The 23416-nt window shown below is 45.1% G+C and overlaps 1 protein-coding gene and 1 long non-coding RNA gene across 3 annotated transcripts in view; one reads left to right on the top strand and one right to left on the bottom strand.

Annotated features, from left to right (window-relative positions):
* Positions 1 to 23416, top strand: part of SACS (sacsin molecular chaperone) — a 76460-nt gene that overhangs the window by 18378 nt on the left and 34666 nt on the right. Inside the window, exons 1-2 of one of the 2 annotated variants that reach the window (XM_030882695.2) lie at positions 18985 to 19110; positions 19177 to 19327. In XM_030882695.2, coding sequence (XP_030738555.2) covers positions 19100 to 19110; positions 19177 to 19327 — 162 coding nt within the window. In that variant the 5' untranslated portion in view covers positions 18985 to 19099. Of the gene's footprint in view, positions 1 to 18984; positions 19111 to 19176; positions 19328 to 23416 lie in introns of those variants that run through there. The other variant, XM_030882694.2, reaches the window with a different exon arrangement.
* On the bottom strand, positions 7210 to 18590 carry LOC115866799 (uncharacterized). The gene is made up of 4 exons (XR_004044836.2): positions 17946 to 18590; positions 12718 to 12900; positions 8783 to 9030; positions 7210 to 7751 (listed from the first exon to the last, which is right to left on the bottom strand). It is a non-coding gene; the product is annotated as an uncharacterized lncRNA (long non-coding RNA).

The raw sequence follows: 23416 nt of genomic DNA, 5'->3' as shown, positions 1-23416 counted from the left end.
CCCATCCAAACTTGGGTCCGCTCGCCCACACGTCGTAAAGCCAGCGTACTGACCCCGCAGTTGTGGTGAAGGAAACGTGCAGCCTTTATTGCAGGCGCCAAGCAAGGAGAACAGGCAGCTCAACGCTCAAAAGACCCAAACTCCCCGATGACTTTCAGGGAAGGCCTTTTAAAGACAGGGGGAGGGGCTTGTGGAGGGCGTGATCAGCTCGTGGACGTGCTTCTGATTGGTTGGTGGTGAAGTGATTGGGAGTCAACATCATCAACCTTCTGGTTCCAACTGGTCTGGGGTCTCCATGCGTGTGGGCAGCATGCAGTTAACTGGTGGGGATTTCAGTATCTGCAAAACAGCTCAAAGGACATGGCTCAGAATATCATCTGTAGCCCTGGAGGAGGAACTAAAGGTCCTTGACTTTGTTTAATGGCTAAACTATTATTATTTTGTCTTGCTTGACTGTTTTCCTTTCCTTCTGCGTTTTCTCACTTCTCTGATTAAATTTACTCTTTGGAACTCAGGGAAGGCCTAGGAGGCTATAGTTTTTCTACAGACAAGAGGCAGGCAGGGGACTTGGTGGGGGTGGTCTGTTCCGGGAAGACCCCATAGAGTTCTGCTCGCTACAAAAGCTCTGTCCTTAAAGTCATTCATTCAACTAACACGTGTTGGGCATTTATTATGCCTGGTCTTTAGAATATGTAAGGGAATGAAATGGATGTAGATACCGACTTTTGTGACTTTTCCTTTCTAACAGAGGAAGACAGTACACAGTAAACATAATACATAACTAAATTATATGGTACCTCATGCAATGGAACAAAAGGAACAGTGGGCAGGAAAAGGAGGTGGGAGTGCGATGGGGTGTCGTAGGAACGTGTGTCACAGTTTTAAATAGGATGCTCAGGAAAGACCTCTTGGAGATGAAATTTGAGCAAACACTTGAAGGAGGTGAGTGAATTAGTCATAAGCTATTTAGGGGAAGAATGTTCCAGACAGGGGAGCACGTGCAGATCCTGTAGGTGGGCACTGCTTGGCACGTTCCAAGAACAGGGAGGAGACTGGTGTGCTGGTGGGGAGGGACTGAGGGCCAGGGAGTCGAAGTCATGGTTGAAGAGGAAGCTGTGAAGGGGATGGAAACCCACTGCAGGGGGTTGACACGGTCTGACTTACTTTGTAAAAGGGTCCCTCTAGCTGCTGTGTGAAGGGCAGGGGTAGAGGCGGGGAAACCCATTATGGTTTGCTGTCACAACCCAGGTGAGAGATGACGGCAGTTCTGGCCAGGAGGGCTGTGTGTAGGAGGCCCTTACCTGACGGCACTATGCTGGTTCATGTGTCAGTCTGTCCAGGGAGGCTGGGAGAATGTCCTGACCACCTGGCAGTGTTGGAATGTCGTTTAAGATGAATGTCGACAACCTGATGAGGATCTTTCCAACAACCATCGGTTCCCTAACTCTCCAGTACCTCCTGGGTGTCCAGCAATTCAAGTTGATTCCAACACTAACGACCCAGAGTTAGCACAGACCCCACGGTTACAGGTTCAGTCCTGCGGGATTGCCTTCACTCGAGGTGCCAGCAGGGACGGGATCCCCGGGCTACCCCCACTACAAATTCAGGGATTCCCAGGACCCCCGCCCTCAGGTTCAGTAATTCACTAGATTGACTCAGAACCCAGAAAGCTCTTTACTTATGACTACAGTTTATTATAAAGAATACAACTCAGGAACAGCTCATGGCAGAGATGCATAGGTCAAGATTTGGGGGCAGCAGGTGTGCAGAGCTCCCGGGCCCTCTCCAGGTGCACGTCCCCTCCCAGCACCTCCATGTGCTTACCAGCCTGGAAACTCCTGCAGCTTGGTGGTCGTTCCAGAGTTCCCAGCTAAGTGTCATCATGTTGGCGCGATTGATTAAATCATTGGCCGTTGGTGGTTGAAGTCGATCTCTAGTCTATCTCCCCTCCCTGGAGATCAGAACGGGTGAGAAAGTTCCTACCCTCTAATCATGTGGTTGGTTCCTGGGGTGACCATCTCCCCTCCCCACCCCCATCTGAGGCTATTTGGGGGCCCTGCCATCAGCATACAGAAAACACTCGTATCACTCAGGAAATTCCGAGAGTTTTACGAGCTCTGTGCCAGGACCCAGAGGCAAAGACCAAATATTTATTTCCTACTATCCCATAATCGAAGTAACAAAGATTCAGATGAGAGAGCAGAGGCCAGTCTTCAGGAGAGCAGGCAGATAAGCTGAGTCCAATTGTATGAAAACTAAGCCCAGACAGGGAAGAGCAGGTGCGCAGTAGAGGGCGAAGCAACCCTGCCAGCCCTGACTTCTGATGGAGTCATGGATTTGGTGGCAGTAACCCCGGAATAGAGCCAGGGAGGTAGAGTCCAAAGAAGGAACAGTGGATTAGCAATTATTCCGCACCTCCTAGGTTCCAATAGCTTGTGAGTATAAATAAGGTCAATTAATATTTACACCCATGTCTCCATGGCTTCAGAGCTTCACCTGTTGGTAAGACCTTAACCTCCATGCTCTTCTTGTTGGCTTAAATTCCTCCCCAGCTACATCTGGGTGTCCTCCAAGCGGTGACATCTCCTATGGGCCCAGGAACGAATTTGCTCACATTCTTTCCACTTGAGCCTCTTGGTCAAGGGCACTTGTCATGACCCCTGCAGCTGGTGCCTCAGTAACACTTTATCCCAATGGAACCCTTGGGACCAAAGTACTGCCACCTGTGGATGGTAGGTCGGGAAGAGGAATGGCTTCTCCTCAAGCCCGTGCTGATTTTGTGTCCTAGGAAAGAGGCAGTGCTGCATGGACTTATTCCCATTCAGTATTTCAGGGCACTGGTCCTTCACCTTCTGTCCTCATAGGCTCCAAACCGGTCTTTCGTGTGTGGCCAGAGAGGGGAGGATGTTTCCCATCCTGTCCCTTCTGTGTCTTCTCCTTCCTCTCTTCCTTAGACACCTACCTCTGCATCCAAACACAACAAGACCAACTCAACAAGCACCCTCCCAGCTCCTTTAGGAGAAAACAAATTGTGCAATGGGAAGAGTATAAACTTTTGAGCCAGACATAACTTGGTTTGAATCCCGTTTACTAGTCATGGAGCCTTGAGTAAGTCACTTCTTTTCATAATATGGGGAAGATAATGCCTATAATAATGTTAGAGACGGTGAATGTAAGACACTTGTGTAGTACCTGATGTGGAAAAGGGCACCATTGCTCTCATCCCTCCATCCTCCAGAAACCAGCCCTGATGGCTCCCCCACAGTCCAGAGCATCTGTCATCACGCAGGCGCCCCAGGAACGGTGCTGCCTCCACCATCCCAGCCTAATGAGCAGTTGCAAACCCGTCTTTCTTGTCCTTCTTGGTTGGTGGTGGGGATTTCTGGCCAGGGGCCCAGAGCAGGGTGGAGAGTGGGCCCATGGGGCAAAGGGAAAGTGTTGGTGTATGTGGAGGGGTGCTCGGGCTTTCACCCTCCTCACCTGGAATTGACAGAAATCCTGTGCTTGCCCTTGGTACCCCTCTACCTTGTGATAAAAATTTTACCATGGGAAATTTCAGGCGTCCACAGAAGTAGGGGGAACTATTGCAATGAACATCCATATAGCCAATGGGCAGATTCAGTGATGATTGAAATCCACAACATTTGTTCACGACCCTCTTTTTCTTTGCGTCGGTGTGTTAAAGCGAACCCTTAGACGTCTTATTTTTCCCTGGTCTTCGTGGCAGGGCCCTGGGTGTACAGCTGTGTCGGGGGGCACTTCTAAAACTGCAGGGTGGTCTCCGAGGAGCCCCAAGGGCTGCTCCGCTCCAGGCAGTTTCCTCTGGGGGAAGGAGGGACTCGTGTACGGAGCCACGGCAAGTTCGGTGCAGTCACCAGAAGGCACAGATGGGAGAAGAGGAACAGTCAGAGCCATAGAAACACATGTGTTATTTACCATTCACGGCAGTTGGAATCATTGCCCTTTACACACTGCTTAGGAAGGTCCCCTTCGCTGAAAAATCAACTATAGCTTCTTCTTCAGAATAGTAGAAAATTAACTTATTACCCAGCATGAAACAGGATTTTAAATTATCTCATTTACTGAATCTCCTGGGGAGGGGTGCTGGGGGAAGGAATCTCATAGAGAAGTGATAGCATAGCGTCAAATTGACTCGAGATGATTTTTTAAAATTAAGCAGTAGGCAAAACCATTTATATGTGAAACTTTAATGTAAATGGTTCTCATTTCTAGTCTGTTACGATTGAAAGCAGTAGCCATCGAAAAACAGTACAGAAACAAAACGCTGATTCTTTTCAGAGGCAAACTCAATCTGAAAGCTGCAGCACCTCCTAGACCAAGTAAGTAGGTTCTGTAGAAAAAGCCCTCCAGGAGTGAATAGGAAAATACAAAATCCCTAGAACAATCGTAGAAAATATAAAAGACAGAAAAGCTGGATAAGTGATTGCATGTGATTGTGACATCTCGCCTCTGAAGGCACAGCTAAACCATTTGACATTTTGACGTAACGTTAAATTGCTACCTGCTCCCCACTGCCCACAAAAGGGAAAAAAACAGAAAGGAGTTGACCGTTCTGACGTTGCAAGGAAGTGGTGGCGGAGTGCAGGGTCCCGAATGAACGGATTTCAGGCAGTATTTCATTTGTTCCTTTCACCTGCATGGAGAAAGGTGAAGGCAAATGTGTTTTTTAAAAGACAGTGATGTGCTACAGACCCGTCACACACGTTTACCATACCTTTATTTTTAACTAGGGAGGGCTTAGCTTAAAGCTTCAGTCGAGCCCCAGAAGGAGAGGAGAGAAGGTTTGCGAGGAGGACACGTGTCTTGCAGATACCGTGTTAAGTACGGAGGAGGCAACTGATGGCTTCTCTGTCCACTGCTCACAGCCACTGAAAAAAGGCAAACACTGGGACGGCCATCTCTACGTCTGCGCTTTACTAATAGTACCTCATCATCATATTCTTTGGATCCATAGGTCATGTTACAATAAGAGATGATTAAGAACCCTTTCCTATTCTGGAAACTTTATGAAACCATGAATGTTACCCAATTTACTTACAATTATTTAGTGAAGGCTGCTCAAAGGGTTAGGTTAGGATTAGCCTATTCTTTCAGTTAATAGCATGGATTCTCCCTGGATTGAGTTGTCTCAACCTTCTGCGTCCACTCAGTTGACTGGTTAAGCCGTGCCTAGCTGTTGGTGCTTTTTTTTTTCCCACTTTAACATCTTTAAAACAGAATGTCCAGGGAAATGTGCAAAAGAGGTACCCCGATATGAGCATGGCTGCAGGGCTCTGGGAGCATGCTCAGGAAGGAGGGCGGGACAAGGCAGGAAAGGTGAGCCTGTCTCTGAAGCCTTTGAACTTGAAGCACTGAGTGTTGTTATGCTGGGGAAAGGCTCAGTCGTACTTCCTTATAGATCAACTCGGTGGCAACAGGAAGGATTAGTCGGAGGGGAAACGATTTGGGGCAGTGAGAAGAGCTGGGACCCTGACCTAGTGGTCTGAGTAAAAGAGGGTAAGGGCCTGAACCAACAGGAACAGATGGAGGGAATGGATTCAAAAGGTGTTGATCAGTCGTGTCAGGATGGCCGAGCGGTCTAAGGCGCCAGACTCAAAAGGTGTTGATCAGGACTGAGCACTTGGACACAGTGGCCGACTGCATGTGTAAGGAGAGGGTTTGCAGAGAATGACCAGCATTTCTTTCTTGGAATACTTGTTTTGCATCTATAATATCGTTAGATTATTTAACCAAAAAGGGAAAATATTTAGAAAACAAGAAAGTGACCAAAGGCTTACAAGACAAATACACATATAACTTTCTTTGCTAAGGACATTATGTGTTTTCTGAACTACATTCTGTTGCCCTTAATAGTTTTCCATTGATGAGTTTTTAATGTAAATTACTTAGCCATTATAGTTGTAAAGATTATGGAAATAGTGAACAATCATACGGTTTGTTTAGATTTAGATTTGGGTGAATTCTGAAAGAAAAACTGTACATTTGAATATTATTCTACCCTTTCTCTATTTAAAAATTTTGTCCCTGGTGCTTCAGAAATATTCATTTTTAGAAGCAGTAAGTAAATAGACATCTTCTTTTTCCATTTTATAACTATCTAGTTTATCCAATAAAATCCTATCAAGAGAAAATTTGAAATGGTTCGGGAAATGAGCAAAAATGTAGGATTTTAACAGATGAAGCATCTGTTCAATTGCAGTAATCATGTAAAATTCAGTCATTTTGTTTTTTTATGGATTCATTCCCAATTTTCTTTAAAAAGCTCTCTTGACCTATTTTTAACTAGCATTTCCTTTGTGTCCCCTCCAGTAGTGGTTGCCTGCCAACTACTATCATTGTTCTCCAAACAGCAAATGCATGAAGCTGTTAATAAACCCTTCCATGTGAGGACGGCTGTAGCATGCTCCTCGTTTTATATAAAGCAAAGGGAAAAAAACAGAACACTGTTTTCCACAAATTCACAGATCTGTAATTTTGTGGACACAGTCTCTATGATTCATATTTTCAAGTTACTGTGGCGCTGACTCTGCACAGAGATGAAACAATGGTCAGCTTTTGAAGTGATCATTCGTTGACATTATTACTCCAAGTCCAAATATTTAGACATTAGATAAATAAGAACATGTTTTTCTATTTTTAAAAATCTTTAATGAATGTAAGCAAGAAATATTAAAAATAAAATACGACAAAATAAAAAAGATTCCATTTTTCATAAATTCATTTCTCAAATACTTCTGATCCAAAGGATGTTAGTTTAATCAAATTATGGTCTAGGGATTCTATCTGAGACGCTGCTTAACAACTAAACATAGGGGAGTGTATTTTTACACAAGTGACTCAATTGGCTATAATTAACTGAACAGAACTAGTGAATTGTGAAATCTCACCGTTTGCTGTCTATATCTCTATAGACATATAGATCTGTCTATATCTCTATTCTGTAATTCATGCTTATATATTTATCACATGTATTTACTTATTTATCTTTAATTTTTATTGAACTGTAGTTGATTTACAATGTTGTGTTAGTTTCAGATGTACAGCAAAGTGCATCAGTTATGCATATACATATATCCACCCTTTTTTAGATTCTTTTCCCATATAGGCCATTACAGAATACTGAGTCGAGTTCCCTGTGCTATACAGTATGTCCTTATTAGTTATCTATTTTATATATAGCAGTGTGTCTATGTCAATCCCAATCTCCCAGTTTATTTCTCCCCCTGCTTTTCCCCCGGTAACCATAGGTTTGTTTTCCACATCTGTGACTCTATGTCTGTCTTGTAAATAAGTTCATTTGGACCATTTTTTTAGATTCCACATATAAGTGGTATCCTATGATATTTGTCTTTGTCTGACTTTACCATATTCATTCAAAAGTGTTTTCCAGCACGTGTGTGAGGGCTTTTGTGCTGCCTACATCCAGCCAGACTATAAAATTGTCATGTGCTTGAAAACACAAGATCGTAGTTAGCTCTTAGGAGAGATTTTAGGGCACTTTTATCCCTAAAGCATGCTGACTGTGTGAGATTTTTAGAATCTCAAGCAAAGTGTTTCCCCTTTACTTCAATTCTGGGGAGCAGCATAGAATAAGGAAGTTGAATGGAAACCTGGGTTCCAGTCTTGACACTTGGCATTTGCAAGGAAATCTTAGACAAATTACTTACCATCTCTGGGTCCTGAATCCTGGTTTATAAATGTGGTTGATAATGTCTTCTTTGTAGATTTACCTGGGAATGAAATATGACAGTGGGTGTGAAAGATTCAGCATGTGGTTGGTGATAAACGAATACAAATGAGTATTGTTCTAATCGGTGGAGTATTTTTCCTTAGAGTGAACCCCAAATCTGTCTCTGGAGCCACAGCAATTTTTATACATGAAAACCATTCTCTTATTTGAACAGTAGAACATGGACCCTGGAGTCATGTTTTCCCCAGGATATAAACATCTCTATTAGCACCAATAACAACCCCATATGGGGGTATGGACAGGGTATGGGTTTGCACGGAGTGGGGTTAGATCTGGGCCCTGTGTGTGGTCTGGGGAAGTTATAACCTTTCTGAATCTCTTTTTTAAAACAATCTGTAAAATAGAAATAAAAATGCCTCATAGGGCTTCCCTGGTGGCGCAGTGGTTGAGAGTCCGCCTGCCGATGCAGGGGACACGGGTTCGTGCCCCGGTCCGGGAAGATCCCACATGCCGCGGAGCGGCTGCGCCCGTGAGCCATGGCTGCTGAGCCTGCGCGTCCGGAGCCTGTGCTCCGCAGCGGGAGAGGCCACAACAGTGAGAGGTCCGCATACCGCAAAAAAAAAAAAAAAAAAAAAAAAAAAAAAATGCCTCATAGGATTTTAGGGAAGATTAAATTAGAAGTGTTTGGTGCCCAGTAAGTGTTTCATTATGGCAGGTATTATTATTATGGGTGGTTTTGAATTTCTCACCATCCCAATGACTGCTTTAAGTGAACAGTGGTCAGTGGTCTCTGTGATATGATCTTAGAGGCGGTTAGGTGACTCATCTTCCCAAACTCTGAACCTAGTGCCCACACAGCAACAGAAATATTCTTGAGAGACAGGAATAGGCTGCACTGCCTTCCTGCTGGAAGAAGCAAGTGGGGATCAGAGGAGACTGTGCCGTGGCATCGAGAGGGATACGTCTTGTTGAGAGTTAGCCCGTGTGCGTGGTCTTCTCCGAAGAAGGTTTAAAGAGACGAAAGAAAAATAAATTCTATTTCTAAACACACACAGACACAGGGAAACGCACCTGAAGGGAATCCCAGGGCACTTTGAAGTGGGACTCCTCGTGAGCAGGGGGGATGTGGCTGGCAGGGATGCAGATCCTCGACGGCGTGAGGGATGGAGCAGATGGGAGCTGACCTTGGGCACGCTTGGGAGTAAAGATGATGAAGGAGGAAAAGGAAGAACCAGAACTCAGTCCAGACACAGAATCAACCAGGAGGGCAGTCTCTTTCCTGACGGGAACTTGAGGCGGCCGTGCTCATCCAAGAAAACCTTTAATGGAAGACACCACCGTGACGCTCAGGAACTTTCCTTTATGTTAGCACTTTCCCTTTCATTTTTTTTTTTTTTTTTTTTGCGGTACGCGGGCCTCTCACTGCTGTGGCCTCTCCCGTTGCGGAGCACAGGCTCCGGACGCGCAGGCTCAGCGGCCATGGCTCACGGACCCAGCCGCTCCGCGGCATGTGGGATCCTCCCGGACCGGGGCACGAACCCGTGTCCCCTGCATCGGCAGGCGGACTCTCAACCGCTGCGCCACCAGGGAATCCCTGTCACGCATTTTTATTGTATGAATAAATGCGACCCTCCCAGGTCAGCGACAGCCCTTTTCACCTCACCGTAACCCTGAGGAAGGGTCGTACAGGTGAGGAAGTGAGCTCGGAGCGGTGACATCCCTCCCATGGAAAGGTGTGAGAGCGGGGCTGCAGGGGGGGTTGGGTCTGACCATCAGTTCACCTCCACACAAGGGGTGGAGGATGGAGACAGGTGGAAAGTGAAGAAAAGCAACTTGTGTAAATAAAGGACAAAACAGAAGGAAAATTATTAACTTCCTGAAAGAAAAGCACAATATCGATAGCTGGAAGAAACAGAAAAAAGGAAGAAGTGTATTAGAGTGTATTATGGTATTCATTGCTCATACCATTTCCGTTTTTTATGTTCAATTTAATCAGTTTTATGATGGAGTGTTTTATAGGTTTATGTCGTAAGTTTCCTACCATTGTGTCTAGGGCCGAGACTCCATTAAAACACTCTAATTATTAACATGCAGTACATTTATTTTAATGAACATACTGCTATAGTCAGCTCACTCTATCTCCGTATTTTCTATAAAGCATTCCAAGAGGATGTTTAATCAAGGTCGTCATAATGGAAGAGGAATTCAGAAACCATATGTGGTTTTATTATTCCCTGAAATGGCTAATATGGCTCAAGATGTGTCACCTTTACAAACTCTGAGGGCCTGAGTCACTGTTTTCCTTTCTAATGCAAAGTTCTTTCGTATTACCCCATTGCTGTGTATAACCATGACTACACTTAAGGCCCTTCCTGGTTAATTTCGCTTTGGCAAAGCTATCTTTGAATCATCTAGGATTTTTGGCAACCAAACAACTACCTCGCATTCACATTAACAATAGATTCAAAAGCATCATGTAAAGTCTATACAATCCTATTTTCTCAAAACTTTTACGGCAGTTTAGGGAATTCGTAGTCCCTCTTTGGAAGGAGGAAAGGGAGGAATGTTCATTCAGAAACATGACATCATTTTCCAAAGCATGTTTAATGGAACTAAAAATAAAAGTTAAGGCACCGTCTCGTCTATCTCCATTTTCCTTCCTTGTGTAGAAGGGAAGACTAAGTGAGAATCTGAGATGATCATTCAGGCTTCCTGGGCCACCCCGACTCCCATCCTGAATGGGGTTTAAAGAGCCTTGCTGGATTTCTTTCACCTGTTGGCTAGAAACCAGATGCTCCAGTGGATTCTCATTCATTATGTGAAAATGCTGAGTCTAGAACCTCACCTTCAAGTTAAATGGATAATACTTTAAAAAAAAAAAAAAAGAAGATGGGAAAAGCTAGCATCTAGGAGCTATGTTAAAAATGAGCATCTTTATAAAATAAATAAGCCATGGGGATTTAAGGTACAGCATGGTGAGTACAGTTAATAATACTGTATTGTATATTTGAAAGTTGCTAAGAGTAGATCTTAAAAGTTCTCATCACAAGAAAAAAATTGTAACTGTGTGTAGTGATAGATGTTAACTAGACTTATTGCGGTGATCATTTTGCAATATATACAAAGAGCCGATCATTATGTTGTACACCTGAAACTAATATTACATGTCACTTACACCTCAGAGAAACAAACAGAGGCATGGACTAAAATCTAATGCCTCCATTAAACAAAATTAATTTTGCTTAAATGCCAAAAAACAAAAACGAATATTAACATATTCTGTGCTAACTCCAGTTATTTTTCTTACCTGCATCAGATTGATTTATTTTCTGTCTCCTTTCATCAAATATTTTGTAGTTACTAACATCAGATAAACATGGAGATAGAAAGATGAGTAAGGCAATATTTCATAACTCAAGTCACCAAAGATGATCTTATGAGGAAGGCGGACTTGCGATGATTTAGAATAATTTCACTGAGGAATATGCAGGATGCCATGGGATCATGTAGCAAAGAAGCCCTATCCTGTTTGAGATCATACATGTTGGTGACATGACTGCATAGATTCAGTTTTCCGAAGACAGTTTTTTTCCCTGTAGTTGATTGATTCTTATTTGATCACATGAGTTTGGATGGCCAAGATGAACAGGCTTAGTAATCATTTCAAGGGTGAATAAATAACTAAAACAGATTTTAGCTCTTTAGCACTTTTCATACATAGATATTGGAGAGGGAAGCATACATTTCCTCCACTTGGAATGTTAAGTAGATAACTGGTTGGGGCTAACAATGGCATCTTAGTGAAGTACACAGGTTTTCTTTTAGAGCAACATAGAGGGATCCAGAGGAGAGAAAGACAGAGAGAGTAGCAGAATAGAGAGAAAGATGTTTGTACCATACCAAGTCTAATTTGAGATAAACTCACGAGTGTTCCATTTTCCTTGTACACTGAACTGAGCCTCAGTTACTTTCAATCACAAGAGTTCTAGCTGATACAACATTAGGACATTATCATTAACTAAATTCCAGACTTTATTTGTAATCACTAGTTATCCACTAGTATCATTTTCCATTCCAGGACCAATCAGGATACCATACTATATTTACTGAGCTTTTAAAGAACACTATAAAATATGTCAAAAGCATTCAGGGATAAGATATCATAGTCAAATCATTATTATTAACCCTGCCCTTATCCAAGCTCTCAGGTTCCTTTTAATCACGGCAATATGAGATTTCAGTGCCAAATTCTTTGATGTTCTTTGTCAAAGTTATAAGCAAATATATACAATTACAAATAAAATCAAAGTTATTTCAAAAAAAAAAAAGTTAAGGCACCGTGTCTCCATTGGCACAAAGAGAAGGGAAGTTCTGTCACTTGTCTGGCTTGTTGTATTGAACGTGGCTTGCCGGATAAGCTCTGCCTCACTGGTTGAAGCCCAGATCCTCTGTGCAAAGGATCACTGTGCGTAAGGCTTTGATGGTGGAGTTGTGGGTTCCATGGGGGAAGTCATCTAGAAGGTGAGCACCAGGCTTCCCAGCGAAGGATACTTGGGGTGCATCTGAAGGAGGAGTGGACATCGGGGAAGGAAGGGGAATACAGGCAGAGACCACGTGAGAGAGCTGGGGAGTTAATTTCAGGAGGCTGTAGCAGAGCCCAGAAGGGTAGGTGGGAGGGGTGGGGGAGAGTAAATTGGGGCGAGGGCGGGCAGTGAGAGATGAGCGTGACAAAGTAGAACTTGAATGTCCTTCTAAGGCGTTTGTATTTCATTCTGTTCCTGTATGTATCTGAGGGCAAAGATGTCAGTTCCGAATATTCTGGAAAAAGACTCAGAGCATCTTAAGAAGACGGTTAAATAGACAAACCACTGGACTCACCAGAAAAGTCAAAGTAGCCACATTCACAAATGTTTGTGCCCAGAGGGACTCTACACACTGTGGTACAGGGAATGCCTTTGCCTTCGCATCAACTACAATGTTATTATTTTTAGATATAATTCACATACCATAAAATGCACCTTTTAAAGGGTCCAACTCAGTGTTTTTAGGATATTCACCGGCAGTGGAGGCTGTGGCAGGCAGAGGGCAGGTGCTGGATGCCCCAGGAAAGCATGGAGACAAAACGAGTGGAAACCAGCAAGTCTGACTCAGGACGGTGGACTTCCCATGCTCCTTCAAGGTCAGGCGATCTGATGGAAAGCAGGAACGGGGGGAGGTTTATCAAACACAGAGGCTCAGTAACACAGGGGTAAGGAAGAGAAAGGTGACCGCAATCACCTGCCAGGCCCACAGGGCTCAGGTCCACCCAGCCAAGTAGGAACAGACCACCCTCTTTCCTTTCCTGTCTCCGGGCTTTGGCCTGTGTGGGCTCAATCGCAGCTGACTACTTGGGGGAACAAGGAGAGAAGAGAACCGCCCCCACCCCCACCCCTTCCCTCTAGGAAGGCTCTGACCACCCGCCTTAGTGTGGGGTGGTGATGGCTTCAGTGAGGAGAAAACTGACCTTCGAATGAGGATTGAAGGTTGAATTTTTACGTAATGATTTTGGCTGAACTTCTTCCAATCATAGAATTGAAATAACTTAAAGTGACCTCAGGGCTGCCATTATATTAGAGTGAGCAAAAAAGTCATAGGATCTGCCCAAATTCCCATCCCAAGGCCAAGAAAGATTACTTGCACGCAATATCACCCCTCCCCCATCCTTCAGAAAAATGTACCTTGGTATGTTACTACACGACATCTTCTAAAATCTTATCAGTTGCACTGTTTTCTAAGATTTCTGCGGATTATTTGAACATAATTTTGCCATGTAGATTAGAGCAATGCTGCGGGCTGATCCAGTGATCACTCACAAATCCCTACGATCTTGCTGGAACCTACTATGGAGGCTTGAAGAGCTAAATAAACCTGTGGAAACTCCATATCCAGAAAGTTCCAAAAAGCAAAACGTGAATTTGCCAGGAGCCGGCAACTGCTTACAGAGCATTTACATTGTAGTAGGTATTATACGTAACCTGTAGGTGATTCAAAGTACGCAGATGTGTGTAGGTTATATGCAGATATTATGGCGTTTTATATAAGGGACTTGAGCATCTAAGGATTTTGGAAACCACGGGGGTCGTGGAACCAATCCCCCCTCCCTCCTGCTCCTTATACCGAGAGACAACTGTGTCCACTTTCCTTCCTTCCTGGCGGCTATGAGGTGGCCATGTGATAAAGTTCTGGCTAATGAGAGAGAAATAGAAGTCTGCTGGGAAAATTCTTCTTTTCCCATAAAACAGGATGGGTGTCTTCCCTCTTCCTTCTTCCTACACTGAATATGGACATATTGGAGCTGTATTAGCCATTTTATGAGAAGGAGAGAAGGTCCCCACGTCACTGGGGTGCTGGTCCTGACACTGCAGAAGAGCAGTCTTCCTCTGCACGTGAGAGAAAAACAAACCCTTATCAGTTTAGCTACTGCTAGTCAGGTAGTCAGTTACTTGCAGCCAAAAGCATTTTGAACAGAAGTAAAAACCAAAATGAAACCTTATTGACTGATCTTAGGAGTGGAGTGAATATCCACCTATATGCAGTCATTCACTTAACCCTAAACGTCTGAGTAACATTTGTTGAATAATTCTGTGCGCTGGCCCTTAAGATTCAAGGAAAAATGCATTGCAATGAATAGAAATGAAATATGATTAATAAAAATGTGATCAGCGCTATAGCACCAATGTGAATATACAATGTTCAGATTATACAGAAGGAAGCAGCCTGGAAGGGTTGAGGAAAGCTTTGAGAAGTGGTGATTCTAGGACTATGACTTAGGGACTTGTCAGATGGAGAGGGGTGGGTAGAGGATGCAGGCAGGTGGCACAACGCAGGTGAAGCCCACGAGGAGAGCCAGGCAAAGTGAAGTGACTGCATTTTATAAATATTGTAGTTTAACACTGAACAGTGCTGGGGCTTTGGAGTTGCACGACCTGGGTTCAAATTCTGGCTTTCCCATTTATAGCTGTAGATCTGTAAGTAAGATATTTAGTTTCATTTTCCTTACCTGACAGTTGAGGTTTTTATGTACTTCACGGCATAGTTGGAAAGATCAAATGAGCTGAATCACAGAAGGTTTTTAGTAGGTGCCTGGCACGTAGTGAGTATTCCATGAATGTTACATATTAGTATCAGCTGGTCTCGGACACAGGCTATAATATGGTTGGCAGGGTGGCCTGAGAAGACTCTGAGAAGGTTGATTGGTGCTCAGCTGTGATGAGCCTTGTATGCCACGCTGAATAGCTTGACCCTGGATCCTACAAATTCTTGTAGGCTTTGGAGCAAAGAACTAAGTCAACAATGGCCTCCCTGGTGTCAGATCCTATGGGCACTTCAGCTACTTGGCATTGCTGACGCCCTTTTTGAAGCTTTTTACTTAATCTCACGGATACAATTTTTCCCTTGGTTTTGTTCCTAGTTTAAGTCTTGTCTCCTTAAGTCACCCTCAGTTCTGCTGCCTGAGGAATCTTTGTAAAATGTAGCTATGATCGCCTAACCTGATTAAAATCTGAAAGGGGTTCCCCATCCCCTCCAGTCACTCCATATGTGGCATAGAGACTTCATGACCGCGTGGTCATATTTTTTATGCCCCAGCACGAATTTTGCCCTCTGACCTTTTCGTAGGGAACTATTAGAAGTTCCTCAGCTTTATTGCTATTTTTGACTCCATGATTTGCAGGTGCTGTTTTCTCTCCCTTAGAGATCTTTTTCCTCTCCCTCTTTCGTTTATGGTTTGACTTATTCTTAAGGACTTCACTGAATGGCATGCCCGCAATGTCCTCATCTTTTTATTTCCAAGCTAAACAGCCTTGTGCTGACTCATGAAACAAAGGAATAATGATTTGTTATACTTTTGTCTTTGTGTAAGTGGAGAACATTTTCCAGAAGGGGCTAATTAATTGTTTCCCTCTGATCAAAGATATGCTATCAGGCGCATACCAGTTTGTGAAATCACAAAGCATTGTTTCAGGGGAAGTTAACCTGAGCCTGGAGCTATGCTTCTAATCTGCAGTGTGAGATTCCAAATGGACCAGAATAAAAATTTAAGAGTTTTTACCCTGGATTGGCCTGGCATTTTGATGATTACCCTGGATAGGATTTTCAGTTACTAAAACGTGTCCATATTAGGGACTGGAAGATTTTCATCATCTAAGAGTGATGGGGAAGCTGGGGCCCATGCAATGCCAGATTACGTCATCCAGGGAAAGAGAGAAAGCACCAGGGCAAGTTAAAACAGGGGTCATTAGAAGGAATAACATTGTTCTCTGCGTCCTGCTGACTCCAGCTTGTCCAATAAAACAGCTTCATTTGCCCGCCTCTATAACTGAAACAGGCTCAGAGGGTGGTCCCATGACCCCCTCCTATCTTACTGATTTGGACTCGTTCTAAAAGAAAGGACTAAAGCTTCGGCTTCTTGCTGTTCTGCATTTGATAATAGGTTCCTACAGAATGAATATAAGGCTCAGCTTAACACTTCTTAGAATACATTTTGCAGATTTCCTTCTTATCATACGTAATGGTGACGTTTCATGAACAGATATTCAACAGTTACGAAGTCTGTGCACTTTTGAAAAATTAAAATACCCATACTTATTAAAAATTAAACTACCATACTTATTCATCGGGTTAAGTAGCCTAAGATATTTCTTCTCAATGGAAAGTTAGGCAGTTAATAGAAATGAGATTTACACAGTGATAAAAACATTGAAAACTATGTGTTCATGGTATAATTACCATCATATTAAAAACCCTTAAATTTATGGCCATGTATAAAATTGTTGTTTGTATTAAGGTTGGTGTTAGAATTATGAATAATGTTTGAGTTTACACTTTTCTGTATTTTCCAGATATTTATTCATTCCTTCTTTTCCGTCTCTCCCTCTTTTCCTCCCTCCCTTCCTCAGTCCTTCCTTCCTTTCTTTGTATATATTTACTGAGCACCTATTCTGTGTTAGGACCTTTTCCAGGCCCCGGGAAGCCACCAGTAACAAGAGACACTAATTCCAAATCTAAGTTTGTGTTGGGTTGGGCATGGATCAGAGAGAGAACTGGAAGAGGGGGAAGAATTAGGCAGCGACACCAAGTGCAGGTGAAAGAGGAGGGGAGTGTGAGCTGCACCAGTTCTCTGCCCCCTTTGTAAGTTCTCTTTGGATAAGCTCATCTTCCTGTGTTTCACCCAGGCCTCTGCTGTCACTTCCTAGGAAGAAGTTCTGCGACCATCCGAGTGCCTTTCCTGTCCCATCTTGCACTGCCCCGACGCCCTCCCCTCACTTAAACAGAACTGGCTGACCTCATAGCGTGAATTTATGTATCATTTGTCCACTTGTTTATTATTGTCTTCTTCCTCAAAATGTAAGCATGAGATAGGGACTCTGTTTTGTTCATTGCTGTATTCCTGCAGTTTAGAAGTGTGTGCCTCTAGAACACAGGAGAGGTTTAACAAACGTCAACAGAGTGATTAAAAGAATGATTCCCTAATCTATATCCTTAGCTTTGACACCTCGCCTGAGTTCCAGATTTGCATTCCCCGTGCTGACCAACCCTTTAAAGGATATCCTGAGTGTACTTTGAACTCCAGGTGTTCAAAGCTTTTTGTGATCAGCCTCCTTCCCCAGCCAAATCTGCTTCACTTCTTGTGAAATCCTCTCCCTTCAGATCATTTCTTTGTCTCTCGAGTCTTCACTGTGCACCTTTGTTCCTTTGCCACTACACCCTGTTTGCCTGGCTCCTTAAGGAAATCAGAGATCTGAGGGTTATCAAAGGATTGAGGTGTGAAAGATTTGTCCTGGCACTTTAGCAGAGGGCTGAGCGCTCACAGTCTTTCTACTTGTTATTGATATTCTAATGCACTTGCTTGCATGGCCTCGTCTGATTGAAGAAGTGAACGTGAACGTTCATCCGTTAGGGTTTTCTGGCCTGATCTTTATACTGAATTTGCACGTTCTCCTGTAATTGATTGAACGTGCTTACTTGTTCCAAGTAGGGAAAAACCTGCATGGCTTATAGCAACTTCACTTTTAAATACGGTTGGAAGGAAGGGATGGAACAGCTGTAAGGGTGTTTTGTATCTTTATTACTGATAGTGAGTTCTGAGTAATATTTTCTGGGTAAAATTGAAAAACAGTATTTAATACCATTTTTGGGGTCAACATTAAAATTTAATTCTATTAAGGGTATTTAAACAAGAAGCACGCAAGTTTACCTGTTCACGACAGAGCCTTTGAGTTGCCTGAGTAGACGTTGCCTTTTTTTTTTTGCAATGTGTCTCTTCCACACCTACGAGAGACTTAGCCGGAAGAAAGGACTGACATGTTCTGAAGCGTCAACAAGCCACATACACTTTCAAATTACAAGGCAACGTTAGTCACTCTGGGGCGATTCCATCAACTCTGAGACTCGTGCTTCTGATTTCAAGGAGCTTGCAGGTGTGATGGGAAACGGGCCACAACAACGGAAGACAATATTGCCAAAATAAGTTGCATATGTTTTAACGCGTCATAGGATACGCTCGCGTGCATTCTCATCTATCACTTTCCTGCTGGCAGTCCTTACTCCATCAGGAAACCGAATCATCGATCCTCCTTTTGTACCTTAAAAACAAAGAGGAAACGAATCCGCGGGGACACTGTTCTGCGGCCGCCTCGTTCCCCGCTGGTGCCCGAGAGGCCACCGTCAACCTCATTTGGAGATGCTTCCAGAGACTCAAATCACTACGGTTGAAGGAGACGTAGGCCCTGCAGGTCTAGTTCTGCATGTCCTGGCACTTCTGAACTCGGTCAAGGAAAACACAAGTCTTCTGTAAACCTGCGTCCCGCGTTTCCAGCGAAGTGTTGCTGGCGGTCCCTGCCTGGCATTGTCGCAGACGGAGGGATGGCGGGCGGGGGCGGGGCGTGAGGGAGGGGTGGGGCCAGGCAGCTTCTCAACTACAGATCCGGGTGGGGTGGAGCCTGTAGGCGTGTCGAGTCCTGATGGGCGGGGCGGGGCCTGAGGGGGAGCGGGGCCTGGTGGGTCTAGGGTCTCCTCAAGGAAAGGTGAGGGAGACGCAGGGCTTGACGGGAGGGGCATCTCCTCCGGAACGGTCCATGGGGGCGGGGCCTTCGGATGGGCGGGGCCCGGGGCCTGCGGGTGGGCCTTACGCGCAGGCCAGGCGTCGCCTCAGCTAACGGTCCTGGCGGGCGCGTGCCCGCGGGCGGCGCCTCCGGGGCCCTTGCGGCCGAGAGCGCGCCGCCGCCTCTGCCGGCCCCTGCTCGGCCGAGGCTTCCTCCAGCGGCTCCCTGTCGGCGGGCCGGGCCGGGAGGCGCGGGCTGCGGCGGGAGCATGGTGCGGGCGCGGCAGCGCCGGCGGTGAGGACAAGTCATGGGCGACAGGTGAGCGCGGGTCGGCCCAGGGCACGGCCCCACGTGGCGCCCGCTGAGGCCTTTGCCTTCACACAGGTGGCTCCGGGTGACCGTGCTTCCCGGCTGCGTGGGCTGCAGGACGATGGCAGTGCCCGCGATCTGGACGGTGCGCGACGTGAAGCGGCGCATCGCGGCCGAGACGGGCTTCCCCGCGTCGGAGCAGCGTCTGTGGCTCGGAGGCCGGCAGGTAGGGCGGGGACGGGGTCTCGGGGACGGGGGTAGGGCCTGGGGATGGGGCGGCTGGGGCGCGGGGCTTGGGGACGGGGCCGGGGGACGGCAGGACCGGGGACTGGGCCCGGGGATGGGGCCTGGGGACCGGGGACGGGGACCCGGGGCCGGGGCGGAGGACGGGGTGTACCGGGGACGGGGTCTGGGGGGAGAGGCCGGGGATGGGGCGGCCGGGACGGGCGACCGGGCTCCCGCTCGCCTGGAAATGATCATGCCTGGTGGATACCGATCGAATGACGGGGCTGTGTGCCTGTCACTGCTGTGAATCTGTCGATTTGCCGTTTCAGCATTGTTTCCCCTTCCCCCCTTTTGTCTGAATCTTCACTTCCTGAAATTAAGATACTTTTTTGATGGACGTTTTAGCAAGAGGGTTTTTTTTTTGTTTGTTTTTTTGGTTTGCTTCTTCGGAGCCATAACCACTGAAGTGACTTCATCATTACTCATATATTTCTGACTTTGTTATGCATTTAACTGGAATCCTGGTCAGTACTTTTTTTCACCTTTTATGTCTTGGATGTTTCTACCCATCTCTGAATCACAGAAATTTAGGACCGAGAGGCTCTTCAGGCATACTTTAACACGGAAGCTGTTATTTTGAGGAGTAAATTTATAGTAAAACTTGTAAGGTGCAAATGAATGATTTAACAGATCAAAACTTTGGAAAATTGGAGTATTTCATGTTATATATAACCTTTAAGACTGGTGGAAATACTACAGTTTTCTTAAAGGAGGTGTTAAATGGAGACGTTTTACTAGAAATTAACTTATTATTTTATCCTAGTAAATATCTTCACTTTTTAAGTGATAAAGAGGTAAAAAAGAGTTGAACCAGATACACAAGGACTGCTTGAACCACCCAGGATGGCATTTCAAGTATTGGATTTCCTTACTACACAGTACAAATATTGGGGACATGCTTGGTACCCGTGATTTGTAACCTCTCAGTGTACTCTTGGCCTTCTGTGTGCCTGGGTGCACCCTCTGGTCTCTTGCCCTCTTTGACAGATTCTTGTGTTCTTGTGTTCCTCCAGGGATCAGTTCTCCTTACTCCTTGGTTCCCCAGGGTCTTTGGTGTGAGACAGTGGCTTGATTGAGGGCTTTGGGCAGGGCTGAAGAGGAAAGCTTGTCATTCTTACCTCTTCATCTGTGTCTGCCCCAGGCTCTTGACCTTCCTGTGTACCCACCCGGGTCCTCTACCTACTTCTTTGGTTGTTCCTCTGGTCCTCCTTTGTCATCTTATCCCCTAGATGTGGTCAGAGCCAAAGAGTCAGTTGGGGCTCTGTCTTGCTATTGGAAAGGTTTCTGGAAGTGTCTCTGCAAAGCACTGCTGTGGGATGGTGGACGCGGGCGTGGTGTGCAGCGTGTTTCAGATTGAGTGGGTGCGCGGCGGGGAGTCTAGTTAGGAAGCTTGTGCTAGAGCGAGGGGTGAGCTTCCAGCCTTCGATCGTGGAGCTGAAACTGAGAGGAAAGGATGCACAGCGGGCTTTGTAAAAGACAAAATTATGGTGGTTTGGTACCAGACGGGGGTGTGTATTTGTGCAGACCGAGGGAGGGGTGGTGGCGGTGTTGGATGTAGAATAAGGGAGAAGGCCCGGCCAAGGATGTTCACAGGCCTTGAGTCAGACCAGGAAAAGAAAGATCAGTTAGCAGAGATGAACAAGTTCCGGGGGATCCAGGTTTCAGTTCGCTTTTGCATGTGTTTGAGCTGGTGGCAGAGTATAAAGCATCTAGGAAAATGCATGAAGAGGTAAATGACCTAGATCCTGTTCCTGTATTACCAGCGGGTAACAGAGGCCAGGTTAAGTAACATGTTGGAATCTGTTTTCCTGTTTCTGGTAGGAATGGGATAAAATGAATTCTAACCAGTTCTGAGGTCCCTGCTGTGTAAGAGTCTAGGGCATGATCGTCAACAGGCAGCTACGGCTCTGGCACTGAAGCTCAAGGGATAGCGGTCAGGGCTGGGGGCATGATTTTGGGAAGCAACTTGCTTAGTGCGTTTCTCCTTCTGCACCTTGGTAAACTCACTGGGAATATGATTAACATTTGCTGAGCACTTAACCATGTTCCACACACTGTTCTGCTGGGGACTTTCCATGTATCATCTCATTTACTGCTCAGAACAGCCAGCCTCATGAGATGGTTGTGACTAGTCCATTTTGTAGAAGAGCAAAGCTAAGATTCAGAGAGATAAAGTATCAAGTCAGGATTTGAACCCACGTCTGTCTGATTCCAAAGTCTATGGACTTCTGACTATTCCACATCAGAGAGAACCTGTCAGGCTGTCTATTGCGAATAAATAAAAGTTCTTTAAAACAAAGAAGAGCTTAAACCATTAAAAGTGAACTTTGAACTCAAGGATGGAGCTCTCCTAGAAAACAGTCAGAGGGCACAGTTCTCTCCTGATGCAGAGGACGGGCTGTGACTTCTACTGAACTGGTGAACTTAGTGATGCTAACGCGTGTCATCAAGAAGGGTCTCCTTTTTATAAGCGAATCTTTCACAGAAGTGGTTTCTTTCCGTTTTTACTCAGTGCCGCTCAGAACCTCTTAGATTTGAATCATTGGTGAGACTTCTGCATATTTCAGGGTAAAAAGAAACAAAAGCTGCTGACACCTCGGTGTCACTCGCTGGCTCTGGTTGGTTTTGGACTTAGCATTGGGCACTTACTTGGTCCTCAGTCTTTCCAGGTCACCTACCATCCTTCTCCTTGTCTCTTGCTTTTCCTGGTCTGGAAGAGGAATCTGTAAGTTCTTCTTCCTGTCCTGTGAAGAGAGTGAAGCTGTTCGTTAGAGCTGCGTATCTTCCTGACACTTTCTCCTCGAGCCAAATGTGTTTGAGCCTCAAACCCGGAGGTCTGAAGTATCGCTTACCTTTCCTGTCTTTTAGTTGATCAGCAATGTCCTGCCCATCAGCTCTTGAATCTTGAGAACCTCCTTGTGTTCTTGACAGCTGAACAGAGGAAGAAGTGTTGGGAGATCCAGACTGCAGTTAATATTATACTATTGGCTTCACAATTTGGAGAGAGTTATTGTTTCCTAGTAAATGAAAGTGAGCGTCTCTGAGGTCCTTAAGGGAGGCTTAGGCTGGCCTGAACAGAGACCCGGCGTTCAAAGTATTTTGTCATCATTCTGTTTGAAACAAAATATGAAGACTGAAATGGGCAACGTTTAAGGTTTCGTTGCCTCTGGAGATGAACACGACCAGTGTCACTTTGCTTGGTTGAATGATTTCGGGTCCAAGGAGAGAGGCCCAAGCAGAACTCCCAAGTCTTGGCAGGCTCGGGGAGAAAGCAGGTAGCACTGTTGAGGTTATCTCTGCTGCTTGATTTCTCTTTGGGAGAATCACCGCCTTGCTATGGGCCACTGATTACAATCTACCAAAAGCGTTCAGTGTCAGGCTCACACAGCGGTTAGGTGTGTTGTCACCAACAGGGTTCTACTCCGTGTATTCTTCATTTTCAAGTCCTCTTTAACACCTGGAGACATCTTCCTGCGTTACAGATTTCCTTCCTTCCTCCCTCTTGCTGTTCTTTAAAAGTACCTTAGCTAACTGAACTGGACTACTAGTCCTTGGCTTATGCATAGCTCTCTTTTAGTAATCAATTCATTAGTTAATTAATAATAGAATGAACAACCTTGATGACATCATCCAACTGGAGAACTAGAATGCTGTTGCCGGTTTCCTTTCCCTCTGTTCTTTTCTTCCCCAGCCTGTATGCCTGTCTCTTTTGCCTTACCTCTTCGCGTGTTTTATTCTGTTGCCTTTTTATAGTTGTTTCGATAGTTTTATCGTAAGTGTGTGTGTGTGTGTGTGTGTGTGTGTGTGTGTGGATACCTGTGTTTGTATGGATGTGTGTGTATAAGCTAAACAATATACTGTTTACTTTTAGTTGTTTATGAACTTAACAAGAAGCTTATTATGCTATATGTAGCAACTTGGATTTAGCTTTTTTCACTCAATATTATGTTATGAATATTCACCCCAATTTATGTACAGTTTAGTTAAGTCATTTTCATTGCTGTATAATATTCCACTGTGTGAATATGTC

Source organism: Globicephala melas, chromosome 18 (genome assembly GCF_963455315.2).
Source record: "Globicephala melas chromosome 18, mGloMel1.2, whole genome shotgun sequence".
Classification (NCBI taxonomy): domain Eukaryota; kingdom Metazoa; phylum Chordata; class Mammalia; order Artiodactyla; family Delphinidae; genus Globicephala; species Globicephala melas.
Note: the sequence above shows the minus strand (reverse complement) of the source record. Positions and strands in the feature narration are given on the sequence as shown.